The 22,521-nt window shown below is 37.9% G+C and overlaps 1 protein-coding gene across 5 annotated transcripts in view; it reads left to right on the forward strand.

The window, feature by feature from the left end:
• The first annotated feature begins 1,582 nt into the window (after positions 1–1,582).
• PHF14 (PHD finger protein 14) overlaps positions 1,583–22,521 on the forward strand; it is a 166,276-nt gene continuing 145,337 nt past the window's right edge. For 3 of the 5 annotated variants that reach the window (XM_065629506.1, XM_065629507.1, XM_065629509.1), the window contains exons 1-4: positions 1,684–1,769; positions 2,302–2,412; positions 12,749–13,398; positions 18,129–18,273. In XM_065629506.1, the coding sequence (XP_065485578.1) occupies position 1,769; positions 2,302–2,412; positions 12,749–13,398; positions 18,129–18,273 (907 nt within the window). In that variant the 5' untranslated portion in view covers positions 1,684–1,768. Of the gene's footprint in view, positions 1,770–2,301; positions 2,413–12,748; positions 13,399–18,128; positions 18,274–22,521 lie in introns of all 5 variants that reach the window. The other 2 variants (XM_065629505.1, XM_065629504.1) reach the window with 1 other exon arrangement.

Raw genomic sequence — 22,521 nt, forward strand, 5'->3', positions numbered from 1 at the left:
TAGTTCTAGTTAATTTCTATGCTGTATGTTTTATTTACTACTAATTACTAAATCTGGAAGATTTGTTGGTAATCCCTATGTTTGTAGTGCCCTGAAGTTTAGGGAAACAGTGAATACATTTTAGGTACTTCAAAGTTATTTTCATTTTATTGATATTTTTTTCTGTTGAGGTATGAGGGCAAAGTATACCAGCTGACTACAGAAGATAACAAAGAATGTGTGCATGCTATTTTCAGAAATAAAAGTGTGAACATTCCCTCAGAGAGGGAAAAACGAGAGGGAGAATAAAAAAGAAAGATTTGAGAGAAGACAGACGGAAGGGCTAAGAGGGACAGAGTACAAGGAGCAAAGGAGGAAGGAATGTTTGGGCAATGTGAGGTGCTGATGAGGAGCAGGGGCGGGCAGGCAGCCATTAATTACCTTCTGCTTGATCACCTGTTCTTGCCGGAACTGTGTAGGTAGAAACTGGGATAATCCTAGCATCGCAGGCTGCCCCAGAAAGCTGAACTGAAAGACAGACACTCCACACACCTGCTTTGACTTTCATGTTTAAAGGAATCCTAAATTCCACCACTGCTCTACAGTGCAGTCCCCTCTCCTTGTCAAAGCTGCCTGTCCCCCTCAGTCTGCTCTTCTACACAAAGCCGACTTTGGGATCAATTCTGTTTAATTTTCCTTCCACTTACATGCAATTTGAGTTGTCCTGCCAATCACTGTATACGGGACAGGATCAGGGACTTGCCCCTTGACAGGCAGGAGGTTCTGCAGAAGTCGTTGCTGCACAGGACAGCATGGATCTGCAGAGTCTAAACAACAGGATCTGAGCCCTGCTACTGGTCCTGTTAAGGCTTCAGTTGCGTGTGAAGAGAAAGTAGGATGGGGGTGCCAGTTAAGGGGAAAAAAACCCCTTAAGGAGTGAAAAGCTAAGACATGTGCAACTTCTACTGGAACTGGGAAGCTGATCAGAGTTCTGAACAAAAGACCAGACTGCCTGGGCCCACAGCATATTTGGGTAGGGGTGGCAAATCCAGGCTCAGGACGGGAGCTCATTGTGCAGTCAGGCTACCTAGGTAGCCAAAGAATTGCTGGAGGAAACGGGGGGGTGCATCAGTAAACACATCAACTGCTGGTGTGGTAATGTGCTATAAAAACCCAGGAAATTCAAGCACGAAGTGAACTTAGGACTCAGATTTTTCTTTGCATTTTTTTCTTTGTACTTTTTTTTTTTCCCAAATGCAACAGTTTTTATTTCTCAGGAGTGCAAGAACAAATTTGGCAATGCAACGAAGCCCACCAGGCACTCAGCTCTTAGAAGAGGGGCAAAATAAAAGCAGTTTTACAGAGCTTCCTATCCACACGGGGGAACTGAGGAAGTACCAGGCTGGTTTTTGAGCCGGTTTTACTAATAAATGAAAGCCTGAACAGGCACCCCCTTGAACATGAACGGGTCTGTACTAACACTTTGTGCTGGGCGCTCCCGGGTCCCTGCACCACCCGCGCCGAGGGGCAGCGCCGGGCACTGGGCGGGCACCGTCCCCGCCTCGCCTTCACCTGCCTCCGCGCAGGCGCGCTCGCAAGGCGCATGCGCCGCGGGGCCGGCGACAGGCAGGTGCGCAGGCGCAGCAGCGGGAGCGGCCGCCGCGGGCGGGCGGGCGCGGGTCTGCATCCGGGTCGCCGCCGTGCCCATTGTCTGGGGAAGGGGCCCGGCGGCTCCGCGGCACCGCATCCCGGGGCCTCTGCCCGCCCGCTGCTCCCCTGCGCAGGCTTTAGTAAGTGATCCGCAGCGGCTCCGCCCGCCCTCGCCCCTGCCCCGCGGAGGTGCCGGAGTGCCCGCTGAGCGCTCCCGCCCACTTCCCCGGGCGGACGCATCGCCGGCCCCCCGCCGGCCCCGGCTGCCCTCCCCGCGCTGGCGCTGATGGGTCACGCCAAGGCGCTGCGTCCGGGGCTGCGGGTGGCTGCGGGGGCCCCAGGCGACCCCAGTATCCGCCCAGCCCTGCTCGGGGTTCCTGCTGGTGCCCGGGGCTGCGGGTCGCGGTGGTGCCGGGCGGGCTGGCCGGGCGGGCCGGCTGCGGGTGAGCCCTCCCGGCGCGGTGCCGCCGCCGCCCGCCTCACCTGTGGGAACCAGCGGCCCCGGGGCCCCGTGCCGCCCGCGTGTGCCGGCTGCTCTGCGGGCGGTGTGGCGGGGACTGCCCCGCCTGTCACGGCCGTTCAGCCGTTCCTTTAATTTAAGTATCTTTACCGATACCGAGTTCTCATTATGCCGCCTAGTAACGGTACAATTTTTTTTTTTTTTTCCTGCAGTGGACCGCAGTTCGAAGAGGAGACAAGTGAAGCCTTTGGCAGCTTCGCTGCTGGAAGCTTTAGATTATGATAGCTCTGATGACAGTGATTTTAAAGTTGGAGATGCTTCAGGTAAATATGCTTCCTCATCTCCTCTGTTCAGAATGACCTCATTTTTGTTCTATGGTTGCTCATTTGATATCATATGGGAGACAGAATGGTATTAGTGAACTGTTGGGACTTGGAGCCACTAGAAGTTCAGTGACTTGATTGGATAACTGTAAATTCTTATGCTGTGGATAAGAAACAACTGATTAAACAAAGCATCCATACAACAGTTCAATTGCAATTTTTTCCCAACAGAAAACTCATGATTATAAACCAAATTTTGGCAGAAGCATTTGAGGAGCTTCTGTGCTGTCTGCTTCAGCTATATCTATTGCTTTTTATTTCTTCAATGTAGAGATAATTTTTGAAATATTCACTGCATGTAGTATTGAAATAAGAATGTTCTAAAGTCATTTTGTTTTGAATTAGTCTCAATAATAGTTTGTTTTGGACTTAAGAACTTGCCTGTTTCTCAAGGTTGATCCTATTCTGTGAGTGAAAACCTTAAGCAGAAGGATAATCTGTTCATATTTTTATTGTTTTTTACAGTAGACAAACCTAAGGTGTCCATTCAGATAGCTATGCAGAAAGGTGTACACATTTCATACCACAAGGAAGTCCTTGCCTCAGAGCATTTTTGCTCTGCAGCCTTTTCAATGTGTGCAGATTCCTGTATCTGCAGGGAATGTCTACAGGCGTTGAAAGTAAACAAGGTGCCAAAATAAAATGAATAAATTCGGGTATATTAGAGGGAAGGGAAAGAAGGGGCAGGACCATGTTTGTGAATAAATTGCGCATTGGATGTTCTGTGGCATGTCCTCAGGGAAATAAACAAAGAGACAGTGGGACTTCACTTTGTTATTTCTGCAGTGGGGATGCTGATCTGTTTCTATGTGAGTGTATCTTGCAAAAATATTCCCCATCTCCATTTAAAGGCTTATTTTTTAACATCTGGCAAACTTCTCCTTATTAAAGTAACTTAAATATTTTCAATAATAATTTCTCTAGTGCCAGTTTTAAGATACGCTCTAATGTTCCGTGTTTGTGTGTGGTTTTTTGGTTTTTGTTTTTTTGTTTTTGTTTTTTTTTCCCCAAGCTTAGACATATTTCCCTTGGTTGGTCTGGCAGAAACAGGCTGCAGTGACTTAAGAGAGTAAAACTGATGTCATGTTACCAATTTCATGCAAAGATTTTTGGGGGCTTGTTCCATTTGCTTTTTTAATATTGTTTTGGGGATTTTTTTGATCTTTTTGACTAAGGGCATTGCCTTTTGTAAAGACCGTTTGCCATAAAAGGAAATGATGATTAGTTCCCAAAGAAAATCTCCCTATTTTGGAAAAATGTGGGCAGGATTTAAGGGAAAAGGAGAATTGGAAGTGGAGTATGGGAGATGGACACACAAATCAGAGTAATATAGTGTTTGATTAAAAGACAATCATTAATTAATTTTAAAAAATGAATAAAGCTTCCTGACTCAACTATGTCTAAATGCAGAGGATTCACTTGTAATAGATACCCTGTTTGACTTTTAGGATATTGCATGTAAACATGGGGGTGGACAGTCAGTGTCTAGCCTTGAGAGTAATATTTCAATCTCACTTTCGTTTTGAGGAGGTTGGATGGGTTTTCCCTTAAAAAAGCAACACTGAATTAGAACAAGCATATGAGAAAAACCCAAGTTTTACTTATGTTTTTCTAATTACGTCTTTGTGTTCATATATTTCATATAGCTTTAACATCTCAGAACCTGTGTGTATCACCTGTAGTAGAAATTAACATTTTGTTTAATAACATTTAAAATTTAAGGAAAACACTTTGAAACAGCAGCAGTGTTTGACATTTTACGCTTTATTCAAATATTTTCAATGTGAAGGAGAAAGGTGTGACAATTTGGAGAAGCGGAGGAACAGAAAGTTATTATACATGTAGTCTGTCGAGTTGGAATTAAAAAGAAACATTTCTTATGTGTAATACAAGTTAAATGAATAGTTGCAGGATATTTGAAACAGAACATGTGTTGATTTAAAATGAAGCTGGTATAACATAGCCTTAAATTTGGTTCTGCCTAGTCCATTTAGATTTGGATGGAAAAAGTGCACAAATCTATAAATAAAGTTGATAACTTCAAGGTTATATGTATATATATATAATGTGTGTACACACACCAGCAGCCCTACCGAATTCTGGATTGTTGCTAATAGAAAACAAATTTTCCTTTTTTTTCCACTGCGAATTCAGCCTTCAAAGCATAATGTGTATTTTTCCTGTACAGTCAGGGCTGTTGCTCTTTTTCTTTTTTTCAATGACCATAGAAGTCTCTCCATGTGTAGCCTGTTGCAAATCAGTATTTAGTACCTATTTGAATTCATAATTTCATTGCATAGTTTGCTTACAAAGGGAAATAAATGTGACAGAAGGAAGAAGCAGTCTTTCTACATTGAAAATGACCATAAATTCTACTCATGCAGTCGGAAAAATCCCGTAAGTATGGTAATTCTACAGGTCTGCAATGTATATTTATTTGAGTCACAAATGCACATAAGTGTTTAAAAAAAAAAAAAGTTAAAAGTTAAAGGACTATTTAAATATTGAATTAAAAGAAGTTATTTACTCCCTGTCGATTATGTTGCATCCATATGTGTGAGCTTTAGAATGTTAAGTGATATGTGCTAGTAGATGATCTTGTGCAAGCCTAGGAGGACTGAGCTCTGAGCATTTAAGCTTTTACACATTCTCATTGTTCTGTCAGATTTCTGGGAATATGAGACGCAGTAAGGATTTGAGAAGTTGGTATTAAGCACTTTTAGGAAGGAATTGGCTTTTCTGAATTTTTGTATTCAGAGTCCTGATGCCTGGGTAATTTTTTTCATTACCTAAATTATTTCTAATCACCTAATTTCCATTTCCACCAAAAAAAAAAAATCCATAGACGATATGGCCTTTACTTACAGTGTAGTTTATTTCTTTTCCTTTGGATTTAGGTCACAACAACAGGCAATTACTGCCTTTTCCATTGTAAAGATGTCATCATTCTGACATCTCTTCAGGGGAACTGATTTTAGAACTGTTCTTATAAATTTACTTAATGTAAACAGTTTTCAGGCCTGTGGGCTTTTCATTATGTTAATATTGAATGAAGTAATTTTTAATGGCTTTTCTGTTTCTACTTAATATGAAGTAGGAATGCCACATTTTAAAGTACTGTATTTTTCTGGTTTTTATAAACATCTTGAAAAATTTGTTCCTTAAATAAAAATGTCATGTAATCTTAATGTGGGATCAATCAAAAAAACTGTCCCTTCAGAGTGTACAAATATGTAACTTGAAATGATGGTACTGTAATATACTCAACTGAAGTTTTTTAATAATATGTTTCACATTAGAGATCACTTATTTGAAGTTTTGCTTTTAAGTTAACTAGAACATACTTTGGTTGTGGGTGGTTTTTTTTCTTTATTTTTTTCAGTTCAATGAGAGCAACCAGAGATATATTGATGTCAGAAATCAGTGTGTAGTTGTAGAGTAATTCCCAGCAGAATTCCAAAGCAAGGAATTACCACTTTTCTTCTTTCTCATTGGTGAAGTTGGTCAGTTCTGGCAGCTTATGTACTGAAACAGAAATGATGCAGACAAATGTAGTGTGGTCCCTGAACAAGAATGATGTGTGAACTTAAGGACTGGCTCTCTGTCTCATTGTAGCTAAGAAGAGTGTAGCTGAATGCTTCCTTGAAGAACTGGATTCTGTCACTACTTCTGCTACAAGTCTCCTAGACTCAAATTTTTAGAGACATTTGTAAACATTTATTTTTATTTTAAATTTTTTGGTCTTGAGTGTGAAGCCTGACTTGCATATATATTATGTACTATTATTGCAGTTGAGGTCAGTAAGAGCTGTATTTATAAATGTGTACCGATCTATAGAAATGGGTATATTAGGTACTCTGAAAAACCTGTGACCTGATTTAGAAATAAAAAGTTGCAAATATCTTCATCTTTTTGTAATTTGTTTCCTCTTAGCACAATGAAGATTCCACTTTTGCTGTGCTGTACAGGATATTGTAATATAAAGACATGTTTGTGAAGCACCAAAATACTGTAGTGATAAACACTACTCAAATATTGATGAAGAAACTTAACACATTTGTTTTTGAGAATAAACCTTTAATGATATGCAGCAGAAGAGTTGCAGGGTGTTTCAGTAGAGAGTGAAGGTAAGAGAAAATATTGAATAGCTAATCATTAGCAAATTATCACATAATTGCACAAGCTTAATTGTTATAATCATTTGAAGGCTTGACTTTGCAACTGTAACATGTAGTCCCTCAGAGTGGAATTCCCAAGGGCTTTTTCCCATTGAGAAAATAGAAAATACAGGCATTATGTTCTCTTGGGTTACCTCATCTCAAGTGAGCTCTTTTATCCATGCAGATGTCTGTCACTTGAAGTAACGCTTTGGAGTGACTGACAGGCATTTTGAACTTGCATTTTCTTTGAAAACACTGACATTTCTGTTCTTCCATGTGTTTACTGGCAACAGAGCAATAACATAACAGAAATCTAGGCTTTCACTCCAATGTCTGGGCAGAGTGGATGTAGTGATGGAGTGACATTATTTTTCATTTTTCCCTCTACTGTGAGTCTTTGTGCCTCGTCTTTCCAGTCGGTCTGTCCCTTACAGAACCCTTGCTCACCAGTTCATTGTCATTCTGCTTGTTCAGTTGGTCTTGAACAGGATTTTCATGGTCTCCTACTTTGCTGCTCCTACTTCACTTGTTTTACATCTCCTCTTTTTTGTGCATATATCCATCTCTTGTGTTTTTCCTGCCACATGGAGAAGGTTCTGTGCTTTATTAACTCCATCTTTGTGGGATGGTCTGTTTGCAGCCTGGCCACCTCTGAGGCTCTTAGATATGCTCAGTGAGGATGGGATGTTTCAAGTGTTTCTTAAGCATATACTTCTTGTAGTGCCTGAGAGACTTGGACTTAGCATGTCCCAGACACATGTTCAACTGTCTCCCAGATGTCATTTCCCTTGTACAAGATGTGAAATTCTTGGGTATTTGTGGGAAAAATATCTATTCTAGCTCACTGTTCAATAACTTGTATTGGAATCCAATTTTAAGGATTATTTAGGACTGCAGGTTTGCTGAGGGAAGTCATGGGGCATGCAATCCTTCATGCCAAGCAAGTGAAGTATGATAACATTAAAAACAGTTGAGGACAGTGTCTGAAGCTGGGAATGTCAAGCAAATTCAGGAGGTAGGGTAATCAATTCCATCTGTATTATAATATTGTAAATAAGGCAGTTCTCAGTGACTCAAGTCAAAGTTGGAAACTTTTAGTTTTGAGTGCTTTTATGACTTGAATACACATCTACTAAATGCTGTGTGATAGAATTACTGCCAGTGTAGAAGTGAGGAAACTGCCTACTAAGCAACTTTCATTTATGTTCCTCTTCCATCCTTTTTTCTATTTAACTTAACACTTGTCTTCTGAAACAAGTGTAATCACTGATCAGTGATCAGTTTTATTTCCTACTCTGCCCAATCTACATATGCAGTTAATACAGAATTTAGATACATTTTTTCCAAAACATTACTTGAGAAGTGAGTTTCTCTCCTTAGAGCAGTAATATGTTAATCTATACTGGTTTTGTTTTGTGTATTCTTAATTTTGTTACTTTGGGCAGTTCCATTTTTTTATCTGCCAGCTTTATCAATGTTGAATTGTCAGTAGCCTACCAATGTTTGTCATACTCAGGGAAACAGTGTAGAAAGCCAGTGGTGTCTATCCACCTGATGCTAGGTTCTCTTTTTTGAAGTTATGTTGAAAGTGAAGTATTAAGCCTTTTCAGTTCTTACTTTCAGTGTAGTTGTATCAGTCTTAGCATAATGGACCACTGTGGCTTTAGTGTAATTGACACATGTGATCAGGAACTTACCAGTTACACAGCTCTGCCTTTGGGAATTTAGAAGTTCGTATCTTCGTTATGCGATCTAGGTTTTCCTGCCTTACTTTTACATCAGTTATTAATGTCAGAACTTTCTAGTTAGTTCAAGCATTTTCTTAAGGTATTTTTGAGTCTTTAAAATTATGGTGTTTTAGCAGACATACCTGGGTAATTTGACATCATCATGTCAACGATTTGTCGTCTGTCTTGTGACTGGGAGAAAGAGGCTAAGGGACCACTGGGCAGGGTGATGGTGATCTAGTGGCTTTAACCCCCAAAAGAATTAACCTCACCTGTAGCCTGTTTTTTGTTACTGCCCTTGAAAACATGGTGTTCTGAAGCACACTTTGGGCTGGATGACTGTAGATTATTATTAAACAATATTATTTCGTAGGAATAACTTCAGACATGGTGGTTGTTTTCTGTGTTGCATGCTCAGTTTTTCAGGTTTTTCACTCCTTTTCAATGTTCCAGGATCCTAGATTGTATTCATGGTGTGTAGCTTTGAGCACCTGGGTAAGACTCAACCAGACAGGACTCAGTTTTAAAACAAGAACAAAACAAAACAAAAACCCCCAAAACAGCAACCAACCAAAAAACTTTCCAAAATGATGTCAGGTGCTTCACTTTTGCTATCTGGAGTTGGTTAGGCTTTGTTAGTGGAAGAGGCAAGCCCAAAATTGAGTCTGTGATTTCCTTTAACTAGCTCATCCTTCAGACTTCACTTAAAACCAAACAATAAAGCTGCTTTTTACAGAGCTGCTTGTTAAGCTAAATACTGCATTGAAGAATCAGCCTGTCTTGTGTGAGCAGTTACTCTCTGTATACATGGATTTTTACAGGATATTGAAAGAAAAAAAAATCATGGAGAGCCATGTTTAACTTTGCCTGTAAAATGGTCCTGCAAAACCGTGGGAGGATTTTTTTAAACTGCTATCCTGATTTCAGCAACTTTCCCCTGGAGGCTTGTGCATAGTACATATTATAAAAGACTCCAAAGCTGAAGTGGATATTAGTAGTCACTTTTGTTTATCTTTATTACTCTTTTTCGTATGTTAATCTTGGATCATAATGTCTGTCCCCAAGAATTCCTCTAAGAATTACCCTCTTTAGATTTGACTGCCACCTGCTGTTGTGCTCAGTAGAGCTAAAAATACAAGGTGTACAGAAATAAATGATGCTTTTCTCACAACTGTTATCTCTCATATTTGTTCTCAGTGGAACTCTATATTCTTCACTATTTGACAGTGTATCTGGCTGCGTCTTTCACTGAAAGTAACTTGACTTTTCTCCCATAGGGAATGACATGATATGGTTGCCAATTTGAAAGAGCCATTCTTTAAGAATTTCTTTCAAGGAGAAAATAGCATACTACAGCCTCTTCCTAGCTGAAAGTGCATCTGACAGAAGAACACCTGCAAAAATAGCTGTTATCACAGGACAGCTCTTTTTAGAAAAGTGCCTATCACAGTGGATGCATTCAAACAGAAGACGGATATTCCTTACTATAGGTTTCTCTGGTGTGTACGTGCATGCAGAAAGGAGAGCACAAAGCATCATGTGCAGGCAGAAGGCAAAGAGAATTTGAAGGAGAGATGTGAATAAAACTAATGTGTGTTTGCTCTCTGCTTTATATTGTTCACATGACATAAAGCAACTAGTTCAGGGGTGTCAAACTCATTTTCACCGGGGGCCACAACAGCCTCGTGGTTGCCTTGAAAGGGCCAGATGTAATTTTAGGACTGTATACATGTAGGAGCAGTTACACTGTAAATGCACCTAAATGTACACCTAAAATGACATTCGGCCCTTTCAAGGCAACCACGAGGCTGTTGTGGCCCCCGGTGAAAATGAGTTTGACACCCCTGAACCAGAGAGTATCCACAGTGTTGTAGTATTGATGTACAAGAATCCTTGTTGTTAGAGTGCTGTTGAAGATCAAACTATACACAGACTAAGGTCTCCCCAAAAATGGAATAGAAACTTAAATTCACAAGAAGTGTAAGCATATTTACAAATGGAACAGCACAATGAAAGCATCCAAAGAAACGACTGTCATGGAGTTATGGTGAGGAAGTAAAACAAAAGAAAATAATATAAATTACCTTAAAAATCCACTTAAATGAATTTTAATATGGCAAAACCCTGTGCTGCCTTATTTACAGTGATACAAGTGGTGCATATTTGCACTCATTTTAACACATGTGGCATTTAATCTATACTATAAATGTATAGTGTGAGAGTCTAGCTTTAAGAGTTACTTGTAAAGTGTTTGTGAGAGCTGGCAAATATCGCAGAATGGTTTGGATTGGAAGGGACCTTTAAAGATCGTTTAGGTCAACCTGTCTCCCATAGGCAGGGACATCTTTCACTAGAGCAGGTTGCTCAGAGTCCCATCCAACTTGACCTTGAACACTTGCAGGGATGGGGCATCTACAACTTCTCCAGGCAACCTGTTCCAGTGCCTCACCACCCTCACTATAAAAAATGTCTTCCTTATGTCCAATGTAAACCTTACCCCCTTGCAGTTAAGACCAGTCCCCCTTTTCCTGTCATTTCAGGCCTTGGTAAAAAGTCTCTCTTTCTTATAAACCGCCTTTGTATATCAAAAGGCCACAATAAGGTTACAAGGTCTCCCCAGAGCCTCCTTTTCTCCAGGCTGAACAACCTTAACTCTCTCAGCCTGTCTTCACAAGGAAGTATTGCAGCTTCCTGGCCATTTTTGTGGCCCTTCTCTGGACCCACTCTAATAGTGCCATGAACAGGTATCCGAACAAAGCTACTATAATTTAAAAATAATTTTTTAGATTGCATATTAGTTCATACTGTTTTTTATTTCTTGGGCATGCCTGAAAAGTGTTCTGCAATTTCAATACTTCAGTTAATTATGTTGTACTTTCATTACTATCATTAATGCTGGTGGGCATAGGGAAATGACTGAATTTTCTTGAAAGACCGTACAATAACTTTGTTGCTACAGTCTCTTTTTTTTTTTTTTTCTGGTTCTCTGAAGGGTAGAACATTTGCAGGAAAGTTTTACTTTCTATTAGCTTCTAAGGGGGCTGATAACACTAATGTCCACATCACTAGTAGTAGCAGTGGTGGATTTTGTTCTTGATAGTTACATATTCTCTGCATCAAATGCTTTCACATAAGCAGAAGACAGCAGACCTTGAAGTAACAGCTGAGTTACTGAGTCATAGACAGTGTCCTGTGGGGTGGAAATAAATGCCATGTGGTGGCACACTGACCCCACTGTTTGTTATTTGTCTTGATGCAGAGATGGATGTGCACAAAAATTCTCTGTGTAAGGTGATATTGAGGTTTGTTTGGTGGTGTGGTGGTTTTTTTTCCTTTTTTTTTTTTTTTTTGTAACTAAAGTGATTAAGGATTTTTTTTTCTAATTTGTAAGCATCAACATTTTTCTCCTTTGCATCTATGTGACAGTGCATCAAGAACTTGGTGATGACTGTGAACAAACTGAAAACTGTAGCCATTGCCTAATTAATCCCTGTGTTGGATCAAGCAACTTTATATTTTCTTGATAATTTAAATAAATATTTTCTGAGATTTTCTTCATTAAAACTGAATACTGTAAATGAAAAGTATTAAGTGAATATAAGAGACAGTCAAGGTGCATGATGTTTATAAAATTTAACAACTTGTCATCTTTTTCAATATTTTTTACATGAACTTGATAGTACATTTTTGTGATTTTTTTTTTTTCATACAAATCCTTTTCTATTGCACAGTTTAGCTTGTGTTAATTAATGGAAATAGTACACACAGAACAATACCATATCAGTGGTATAAGATTAGGATTTATTAATTGTTGTCCAGCTGCAGCACTGAATGAGATGTATCTTAAGTGGGATTATTAAGCGAAAGGAAATCTTTGAAGAGTCCCCAAATCCAAAAAACCAAACCTGTACTAAAAATGGATGTGTGTGTGGGATTATCCATACTATTGTTACTACTTGTTACATAAACTCTTTATTTTCTAATTTTAAATCTCTTCTATTGGATAGTTATTTTATTTTGAAGATTTAGAAAACACTTCCAGAAATAAAAAACTGAAATGCTCTTTCTTTAAGATATGACTTCACACTGAGATTATTCTCTGCTACTGCTTATTGTTAAGATGAGCTACAGTTCAAAGGAGCATTTAACATTCATTTAATCAATTCTGCCATCTTTTTTTTGCCATCTTGAAATGCACTCATGTTTAACAGATTCTCAACATACCACTCGAAATAGCAGTATTTGGACACCAGCTGAAAAAATAGGTGGAATACCTTATGAGGGAGGAACATACATCATTCTTTTGTTTAACAGCTTGCTTCAACAGATTTTATTTTTTGGGGGTACATTTGTTTCGGAACCTTTTTTAAATTTTCATGTGCTCAACAGATTCTGAAGGAAGTGGTCATGGGAGTGAAGATGCATCAAAGGACAGTGGTGAAGGTTCCTGTACTGAATCAGAAGAAAATATCTTGGAGGAGGAAGCGGCAGAAGAGAAAGTAGAAGAGCAACAGCCAAAAAGCTCCACTGAAGAAGAGGTGCCAACAGCAGACAAAGAGGTAATAAAAACTGAAAAGAAAGAGCAAGAAGATGAAGAAGAAAAGCCAAAAAAGAAGAAAGAGAAAGAGAAGGCAGCTGAAATTGATGCCGTGGCTGATGAGCAAACAAATGAACCAAAAAAATGGAATTTGCGCAGGAACCGACCTTTGCTGGATTTTGTATCGATGGAAGAACTAAATGATATGGATGACTATGATAGTGAAGATGACAATGACTGGCGGCCCACTGCTGAGAAAAAAAAAGGAAAAAATGCATTGCGAAAAGAGGGGAGTGATGGAGATAACGAGGATGATGAAGATGATGGGAGCGGAAGTGATGAGGATGACAATGATGAGGAAGGTAATGAAGAAGATAATAGCAGCACAGCTAGTGATGGAGGATCCAAGAAGAAGAAGAGTAAAGTTCTTAACAGGAATAATGCAGATGATGAGGAATTGACAAATGATAGCCTGGCTCTTTCACAAAGCAAGAGTAATGAGGTAGTGCAACCAACTTTCTATAATATATCTGTTGACAAATGGAAACTACTCCCCAGTAGCTATTCTGTTAATTTGAAAAGTTAAACTGATTGGCTGGAATTGTGTTTACGGGAAATTGTGTTTACAGCAAAATTGTGCTAATTGGGCACAGCAAATTAAATAACCTTGTTTGCACCATTTGGCCAATCTAATGCCACTAAAGTGACTTCTCTTGGCTTTAGCAGGGGTCAGATTAATTCTAAAGCAAATCGGAGGTCCAGTACGCAAATCAACATGTATTAGTGAGACTTTTAGTTTAGTTCTGTTCTAGCATTAATGTTACATATCTGTAATGTTCTAAAAGATAAAAAGGCATCTGTGACACATTCATAAAATAGCTAATTGATAGGTTATTCTTGATCCTAGGTCTTCTTTGTGACAAACATCAAAGTCTGAACACTAAGTTCATCAATAGAAGAATTCTAAATAAAGAAATACGCACACAGGGTTTAAAATCAAGTAGGATAATCATGATAGTTTATGTTGCGTTTGCTTATAATGCTCACAACATGAGTGAAGTAGTTTCTTACAGTACTAAAAAGCATTTGGGAACTATGATATTAAATATCTTATGATTGCGGAATGTGATAATTCCATGTTGTTTAAAAATGCAACTCTCTTTTTTCCTATGCACAATTACTGTTTCCTTAAATATTGTGCCTGTGGAAAAATTAAGATGCTAGGTTGTCAGGATGGTTGACTTCATATCCTGCAGTAACATTTGAACAAAGTAAAAAAGAGTTGTTTATAAGTCTGCATTCAGTTTTCAGGAAATAATTGCAAAGTCAATGTGAGATTTGATAGACAATAGAGGTATGACACTGAAGTTCTGCTGTTTCGTTTAATATTTATTTTAATGTGTAGAGTGACAGGAACCTAAACAGAGTATTTGGAAGAATCAGTTGTCTCCGTTTCAGATACTTTGTTATGTATATTTTATATATATATGATTGTGAATGAGCTGTGCTGGTTTTATTGCTAGTAACAGTTGTGATTGGAAAACAAAAAAGCATAATTCTGGATTATTTTTACTTCTTGTATAGGCATCTTCTTTCATTGTCTAGCTCTCTAATTCTGATATTGTTACCCATATTATCTTTGTTCAGGAGCTGAAAGCGCTCTACCAATACTGATGATCAGAACATCAAATAGAAATAGGCAATTTTCTGTCAGAGTTGTTTCCCCTACCGGAATGGTCTACTTTCTTAGGGATATATTCTTGAATATGTCCATAATTTCTGTTGACTGGAAAATCAAGAGAGCTGTCTCTAATATACCTTTTGCAAAGCTTGATATACATGGAGCTCAGAGTCTGTTCTTGCCATGGATTTAGAACACTGATCAAAAGATAAAATCAAAATTTGAAAAATTTGAAGTTCAAATTATAATTTTGTAACTGATAGTTTACTGCATGTAGAGCAGAGTACTGTTTATGAATAGGACTTTAACAAGAAGTCTTGCAACAGTGAGTATCTTTACACTATATTATAGACTGTAATTTTTAGTTTGATACTCAACTGTATTATAACAGTATAGTGTCCAGTACTACAATATTTTAAAATAGTAAAAAACCCACCCCTGTCTAGCAGACAAGTCTAGCAAAATCTCATTACACTGCAAAAGCTAATTTCTTAGAAAAACAGATGTCTGAATGCATAATTTATGAAGAATGTTCAGGTAATTAACTCTGAACATGTAGTATTGTCCTTAGTATGCATTCTTCCTTTACGTACTTGTTAGGGTGAGTTGTTTTGTTTTTGTTTCTGTGTGATTTTTATTTTATTTTTCTACATTTTACAAAAATATGTTGAGGTCTGCACATACAGTATTTTAACCTGTACTATAATGAAATACTGTGTACTTTTCTACTGTGTTAAGCACAGAAAACAAGCTTAGCTTTCTTTTCTAGGATCAAGCATCATTTGTAGATAAATGGGGCTCTTCTGTTTTTTATAGTTTTTACCACTTTGTGGGATTCTTCTATTCTCAGTGAAATGGTTATTTTATTATTATTATTATTATTATTCCTTTACAGTTAGAAGTATATAGGCATATAGCTTGAAATGCTCACATTCTTCGTTAACACTACAGAAATGGGAATTATATAGTGAGTTAACTGAAATGCTTTCTCTCACTTGAGTGGGAACAGGACTTGTTGAGGAGTTGGCAGCAGTTCCGGTCTGTACGTACAAGTTCCCACGCTTTAGACACGTAGGGTCAACTTCTGGGACAGGGTCTTTCAGGTACCTACGTGGACAAAGCAGAGGAGAGCAGCATACGTTCCACATTGCTCCCTCTCTGTGTCTGCAGAGAAAATTAAGTTATTCTGCTTCTCTGTTTGGCCTCTTGGCTGTCTTCATGTAGGGTAAACCACAACGGATGGGCATCCTGACATTGAATCCAATTCCATCATTGCTTTTTATTTTTTTTCCCATATGTTCTCACTGCCTAAACAGCTACAGTTATTTCAGTGTTGTTTTTACAGTGCAATTGTGTTTATTTAAATTAAAGTAATAGCTTTTTTCTTTTTTTTTTTCCTTTTAATTACCAGACCTTGGGCTTCTATAACAGTAGAGATCACAAGTTGCTTTTAAACTTCTATTCTTGAAGCCAAATAACAGTTTAAGTCAAAGGTACTGTCAGAAAAAGCTGATTTCTGTAAAGTTGAAAGATGCATCTAAGAAGCTTGTGCCATTGCATGATTAATCTGCCAGAGTTAGGGAGTGTCTGCTGCCATTTTCTTATCTGTAATGTGAATGGTAAGCTAAATGCAGGTATTTTGAGTAATGATGGGCCACAGAATTTTTGGAAAAAAAAGTGCAAGTTTTCTTGCTTTCCTCAAAATGCTTTGCAACTTTGTCCTAAAAGGAGGATGTCGGAAGAAATACCCCGTAAGTCTGAATCCCGTAGCGGAGAATCTTGTGTTTTTCACTGTTAGTGGCCTTCCTGTAAGCAAGCATGATCGTGTGACTGGTTGTATAATCTTTTATTTTTACCTCTAGATGAGCTTTTTTTTTTATTAGGTCATGTTTCCTAACGTTGTTTAGAGAAAATGGATGGGAGATCCAGAAGCCTTTCCTAATTGCTAGAAGTATGTGTTTGACCTTTCCTGGGTCAAAAACATTATAACAAGCCACCTCTGTTGCTTGAGGTAAACTATTTGTGCTCGGCTTTGGGTGGTGAGGTCATTTTACCCCTTTATCTTGCTTTAAAATCAAGGAAAGTTTCCCAGTCTTACCCACCCACATAACTACCCTAATAAACTTAAATTACAAAGAGACTTCATTAGAGATTCATTGAAGTTTTTGTCTGGAGATTTACTGTATCAGACTGAGAGGCTATGATGAAGTAATTGCATAGATTAGTGTGAGAATTTAAGAATCCTGAGGAAGAATACCTACTTCAGGTAGCATTCAAGGTAATTGTATGTGCTTAGGCTACACAGATGCAATATTGGTGCTACATTTTATGTCAGAAATTAGGGATTGGAATGAGAAAAAGAAGTTTGAGAGGGCATCTTCCACCTGGATTTTTTTTTTTTCTTTCTCTAGGATAGTGTAGCAGTTTTGGAATATTCTCAGATCTCTAATATTTTAAATGGATGCCGTTTAGGCTTGAACTAGCAGCCTCCTCTGCTCTGAAACTATTACTGTTTCTTTAGCTTGCAATGATTATTTTTTACTAATGTGCCTAATTTCATACTTCCCTATATGCTTTCATATCACTATTGAAGGCAGTTCAAGCTCGACATTTACTTTGAATATAAAAATAAAATCTCTGGAAGCAGTGAAATTTTGCAGAGGACACAGTGGCTTTACCTCACAATGAAAATAAGAAGAAGCCTGGATGATGTTTATGAAAAAATTGAAGTTTATGTACAGCTTTATTTGGTGTGTGAAACACTTCTCTATGTGTCCTTAGAGAGATTCCTTATTAAAAGCTACATTCTTTTAAAGTGGTGTAGTTCATGTTGAAAGTTGCCAAAACAGAGCCATGTACTTGTTCTGCAAATCCTTACTCCTGTATGGAATCAGAAGAAAATAAGTTGTGATAGCTTTAATAAATCATATGGTTTTGCATAGAGGCATATAAATTTGCATTGCAACAAAATAGAACTGACTCGATATATTTTATATTTTATTTATATAGTTTGTTATATTTTACGTACATGAAGGCTTGGCAGGCTATTTTCAGATTGGTTTTGGATCAGTGTCCCTTTCTTTTTTTTTTTTTTTTTTTTTTTTTTTTGCAAGGTGCAAATTTTAACAAAATGAAGCAACTTTTCTGGCATATTTGAAGTTCACCTTTGGCCTTGGTGTGTTTTTTTAAAAATTATTTTTGCTTTTAATTCATTTCTTAGGTGTATGTATTTGTTCCTTTTTGTGGAACATAAATGATTTAAAGACATATGTTTCTGTCTGAGGAAATAAGCCCCTACTCTGACCTTTGGATCTTAACAGATCTGTAGGCTTATTGAGATCAGATTGTATCCATCCTTTCTCCCAGCTATTGTATTTGTGGATGAAGTGTTCAAATGTTTTGACAACAGAGAAGCTTTTATTCTTGTGAAAATAGTTTTCCATATTTTTTTGTTTGTTGTTCAAAATTGAGCAAATAACAGATCTTTTCTTTGTTTTAAATAAAATGGAAGTTCCTAGCATAATCCATGTGTCTTCATTTTTCAATATTAGGACTCTTTGATCCTTGAGAAGTCTCAAAATTGGAGTTCCCAGAAAATGGACCATATTTTGATTTGTTGCGTTTGTCTTGGAGATAACAGTGAAGATGCTGATGAAATAATCCAGTGTGACAACTGTGGAATAACAGTTCATGAAGGTAATGCAACTCTTCATTCTCATGGTGGGAGGAAAGCACATGCTTTGCTTTCAATAAAATGTTGACTTGCTTTCTTCAAAAAAAATGAGGCTTTTGAACTCTGTCAGGTAATTTTTTGTAATATGGATCCTTTGTAGTGGTGGAACAACTATCTTCTTTCTACTTTAGTGAAGTGCATGTAAGCAACTACAGGACAGGACGTGGTCTATAGATACCTATTTAATCAATCAAAGTGTGCAAATACTGGAGCCATAGATTTTATTATCAGGGCCTTAGGACATTATATTAAATGTATTTTTGTCTTATCTATGCCAGTATACGAATTTTATTGCATAGCTGCAATATAAGGTCATGAGAACGGGAAAGAGTTTTGTACACATGTTTTTGCTGTACAAAAAAGGTGGAGAGATAGGGAGGAGGAGAGGAAGGAATTGTCCATGGGATTTAGTTATAAGTGAGAACAGCTAGCTTTGAAATTTCTCATAATTTTCACTCACACTTTAAAGTGGGGAGATTTTAAAGTTAAAACATACTGAAATTGCCATGTAGGTAATTGCTTTGAAATCTGGTCTATGTATACGTTACAAATGTATGAGGTTTGGTTTTAAAGAAACGCTTGAGAATAATTCTGAGGTGAGTGTATGGAATTTTAACAGGCTTACATGGAAGGTGAGGCTGTATTATGTGGTGTTCCTTTTTCTATTGAGGCGGAAGGTAGGGTAGATACTAATGGAGAGAGGCATATCTGTTTTGTTGAAAAACAAAACCTGTTTTTTTTCTTCATTAATAGGTGTGTGTTGCTTTTTTTTTTCTTAAGCATTTCTGGTATCCTGTTCCTTTTAAATGTTTCCGAGGAAAATGCGATAGGCTACTTTAATCCTTGAAAGTAAAAGAAGGTAGATGTTAATTCTTGAAAAGCGTAAAAGGCATTTGTGTAAGTTATGTAACTCCCACAATTTTAAAATTCTTTTGAGCTTTTTAGCATGCCGTCTCAGGTAAGAAGGGGTTTTCTTAAGCCCCTGCTCCTCTTTTTCTCATACTGGATTGAAAGTTGTTTTGCAACAGTATTTTTCATGCATTGAGCTGTAGTTCAATTATTTGCTTAACTACAGTTAGGAAACTGAGGATGGAATTTTTGTCCTCAGGTTCAGGTGCCTTGTTTTAAGTGTCAACATGTACTTCAGCTCCTGAACTCCTGTTACAGTCCTTTGAAGAGCTGATCAGTGCTGTCAATGGAGCGTAGAGGGCAATTTAGTTGACCTAATTTATGATGAGCTGAATCACGCTCTAGGTGCCTTAGAGGGCATTAGTCAGGATTTCATTGACTATAACAAGTGTTAAGACTCCTAAATTTAGGTGTCTTGGTATGCTTACAGAGTTCCTTCCTCTGTCCGTGAAGTTTTTAGGAATGTAATGTGCAGAAAATATTCCATTAGAGAAGCAGTAAGCTACTAGAAGTTAGTTTTATAGAATCTCGATAGACTGCCCCCCTCCCACCCCCCGAGCGCAGTCTTATATTAACTCATGAGAAAAGAAAAAATGAAAGTGTCTTTTGATGATAGTTATGAATACCTATTTGAGAATCCCCCAAACATTATATATATACAGTCAATACTTCTAAATGCCAAAGCCTTGCAGCTCCCAGAAAATTCTTCTGTAAGATTTATTCAGTGATTGTACAGTTAGTCATGTTAAAGTGCAGAATGATTAGAATAGAAAAATGATCTTCTGCTGTTATAGAATAAAATGATGGCAAATTTGTTTTTTGTTCCAGAGGAGTGCCTTAAAAATCCCCAAAAGATCACTTCCTCATGTTGTTTAGTTTACTAAACCTTTGTCCCTACAAAAGGGAAGATTGTAGCTGGATTTCCTCCACGTGAAAATAGTTCTATAGTTGAAAAGTCACTTGAATTTTATTAGTTCAAAATCTGTCTAAAAGTAATTGCTGCCATTCTTCTTTTTAAAGTGTTATAGGCAAAGATTTTCTGTAGTCCCACTGAGACAAAGAGTACAACGTAAATGTTTCTTTTGTTATTGCAACAAAGTAGATTAATTCAGAAGATTTAAATTGGTAGTTTATTCTGAGAAGTCCTGCAGTCTGTACAAGCTAATTGACTAAGGATGTTGGTTAATTTTTCACACTTATGGTTGGAAGTTTAGCTTTTCACAATTTATTTTAACAAGTGAGTTCTTGGGGGGAAAAACCAAAACAAAACACAAGGCAAGCTGAGTAGGTGAAAGTAATTGTTGACTGTGATAAATGTGTAAATTTCCCCAGCAACAAGCTGAACTTCAAGTCTATGGTAAATGCCATTTGGAAGTTTACTTGACATTTTATGTGTATGTTTGATTGCTAGATATGTATATCAAGTTGTAAATATAGTAATATAGTTGTAAGTATAAATGAACATTAATTTTGATGTATTTTTTCTGTACTTCAATATTTTATAATGATAAGAGCAGGTACTATTACAAATCAGAGCTTTTTTTCAGTAATTTGCTTAAGTAATTGCTTGCAGCAAATCAAAATTTTATTAAAAAATTTGGAACCTCTGAAGCTTTAGTTTGTTACAGTGATCATATATATACATCTGTTCAATAACTTGGAGATTTCTGCACTCCTGCCCGGTGATCATTGGCTCATTGTATTTATTACTCATGAATTCAGAAGTAACGAAGACACAGGCTTTCATAAAGAAGTTGCAGTCAAAACCAAAATGCAAAGCAGCAATTACTTTTTGTTCCTGTTGGCTTAATCATTCATCTCCGCTGATTTCCAAATATAAATTCATAAATAGTTGACGACATAATTACTACCTAATCATAAACATTGCTTGCAACCTTGAGAATTATTTTATAAATGTTAATAGAGGCAAACTTTACTCTTAATAACATTGGCTTTAATCTGTACCTCTTAACTGTGTGCCCAGTTCATGCACATAGTCTGTATTGTAAGAAGTCCTTTGTACTCCTGTGCACAGCTGTGTTGTAGTTTGAAAAATGCATTCCATTAATGAGTGAGTCCATTTTGTAAAGACATTGTTCTTACTTTTGCAGATTTTCTTTAGTAGGTAGATTGCTGTGGTGGCAGACACCATGCTGTGTCCTGAAATTTGTTCTGATGTTTGAGCTTTTGAGTTTTTCAGAAAATGCAGTTTCTAGCACAGTATTGAATGAAGAGTCTCCTATTTATGAATTGGATAGAAATCGATGCAGTGATGTTTACCCATGTTTGCCTGCAGTTGTGAAGAATAATATGCCCATTTCCTTTGAACTGATTTTGATACTTAGTCTTTTCCCGGAATCTCAAACCCTAGATGCCTGCTATCCCGAAATGCCCAAACAAAGCTGCTGGAATGTCCCAGGGTTTTTCTTCATAGTTTTTATATGCAATTTCAAATTGTATTACAAATGTCTATGTTTTCTCTGCTTTTCTATAACACTGTAGTTATTTATTTGGAAGGAAGTGCATTCCTTTCACACCCAGCTGGTGTCCCATCCAGGGACCCACCTGATGATGGTATTGGTGATTTGATTCTTTCCCTGAAGACCTTGATTTCTCTCTCCTTGTTAATTGTTATAGAAACTTTTACTTCACAGGGAAGGGTCTTATACCCTTGTCTTGTGCCTTTGTGCTCTGCTGAAGTCGAAGTTTCTGTCTCCCACAGAACCTTTTAGGTGACTGAAAAGATTTTTCTATGGTGTCCACCTCTGTATTTAATATGAAGTTATTCACTAGCCATGAAAATGCTGCCCTTGAGTCAAGCCTACTTCTTCTGCAAGCCAGGGCTCCCTTCCTCCCTGAGGGAGGATTTTGCTCTACTTGTAGCTACTGGTCAAAGGGCAGGTTGCATGTGATAGTGTGTCCCCATCACATGAAGCTGAGCCTTCCAGTTGTGACCCCTCAGTGGCTGCATGCCAGCATCGTTGGCAAGAATCTGTTACTCTCTTTCAGAGGGAAAACTAATGCTGCTTTCTGTTTTAAATCAGGCAGCGTCTAGATCTCCATTCTCCCTTGCTCTGGTAAGTTTTGGCTTTCCTATCACTGCACATAATGCTTCAATCCTTGTGCACCTGGGCACTTGGTACTAGTGGCTTTTCCTTTTTCAGTACCTAGTGCAGCAGCTGCCTATTCTGTCATGATTTGTGTCCCTTTTGGTTTGTTTGTGTTGATCAACTATTACCTGAGGTCTTCCATTGGAAAAGAGGGATGATAAATCATTTGGGAGCAACTCTGCCAGTGCTTAT

Source organism: Caloenas nicobarica, chromosome 2, assembly GCF_036013445.1.
Source record: "Caloenas nicobarica isolate bCalNic1 chromosome 2, bCalNic1.hap1, whole genome shotgun sequence".
In the NCBI taxonomy this organism is placed as follows: domain Eukaryota; kingdom Metazoa; phylum Chordata; class Aves; order Columbiformes; family Columbidae; genus Caloenas; species Caloenas nicobarica.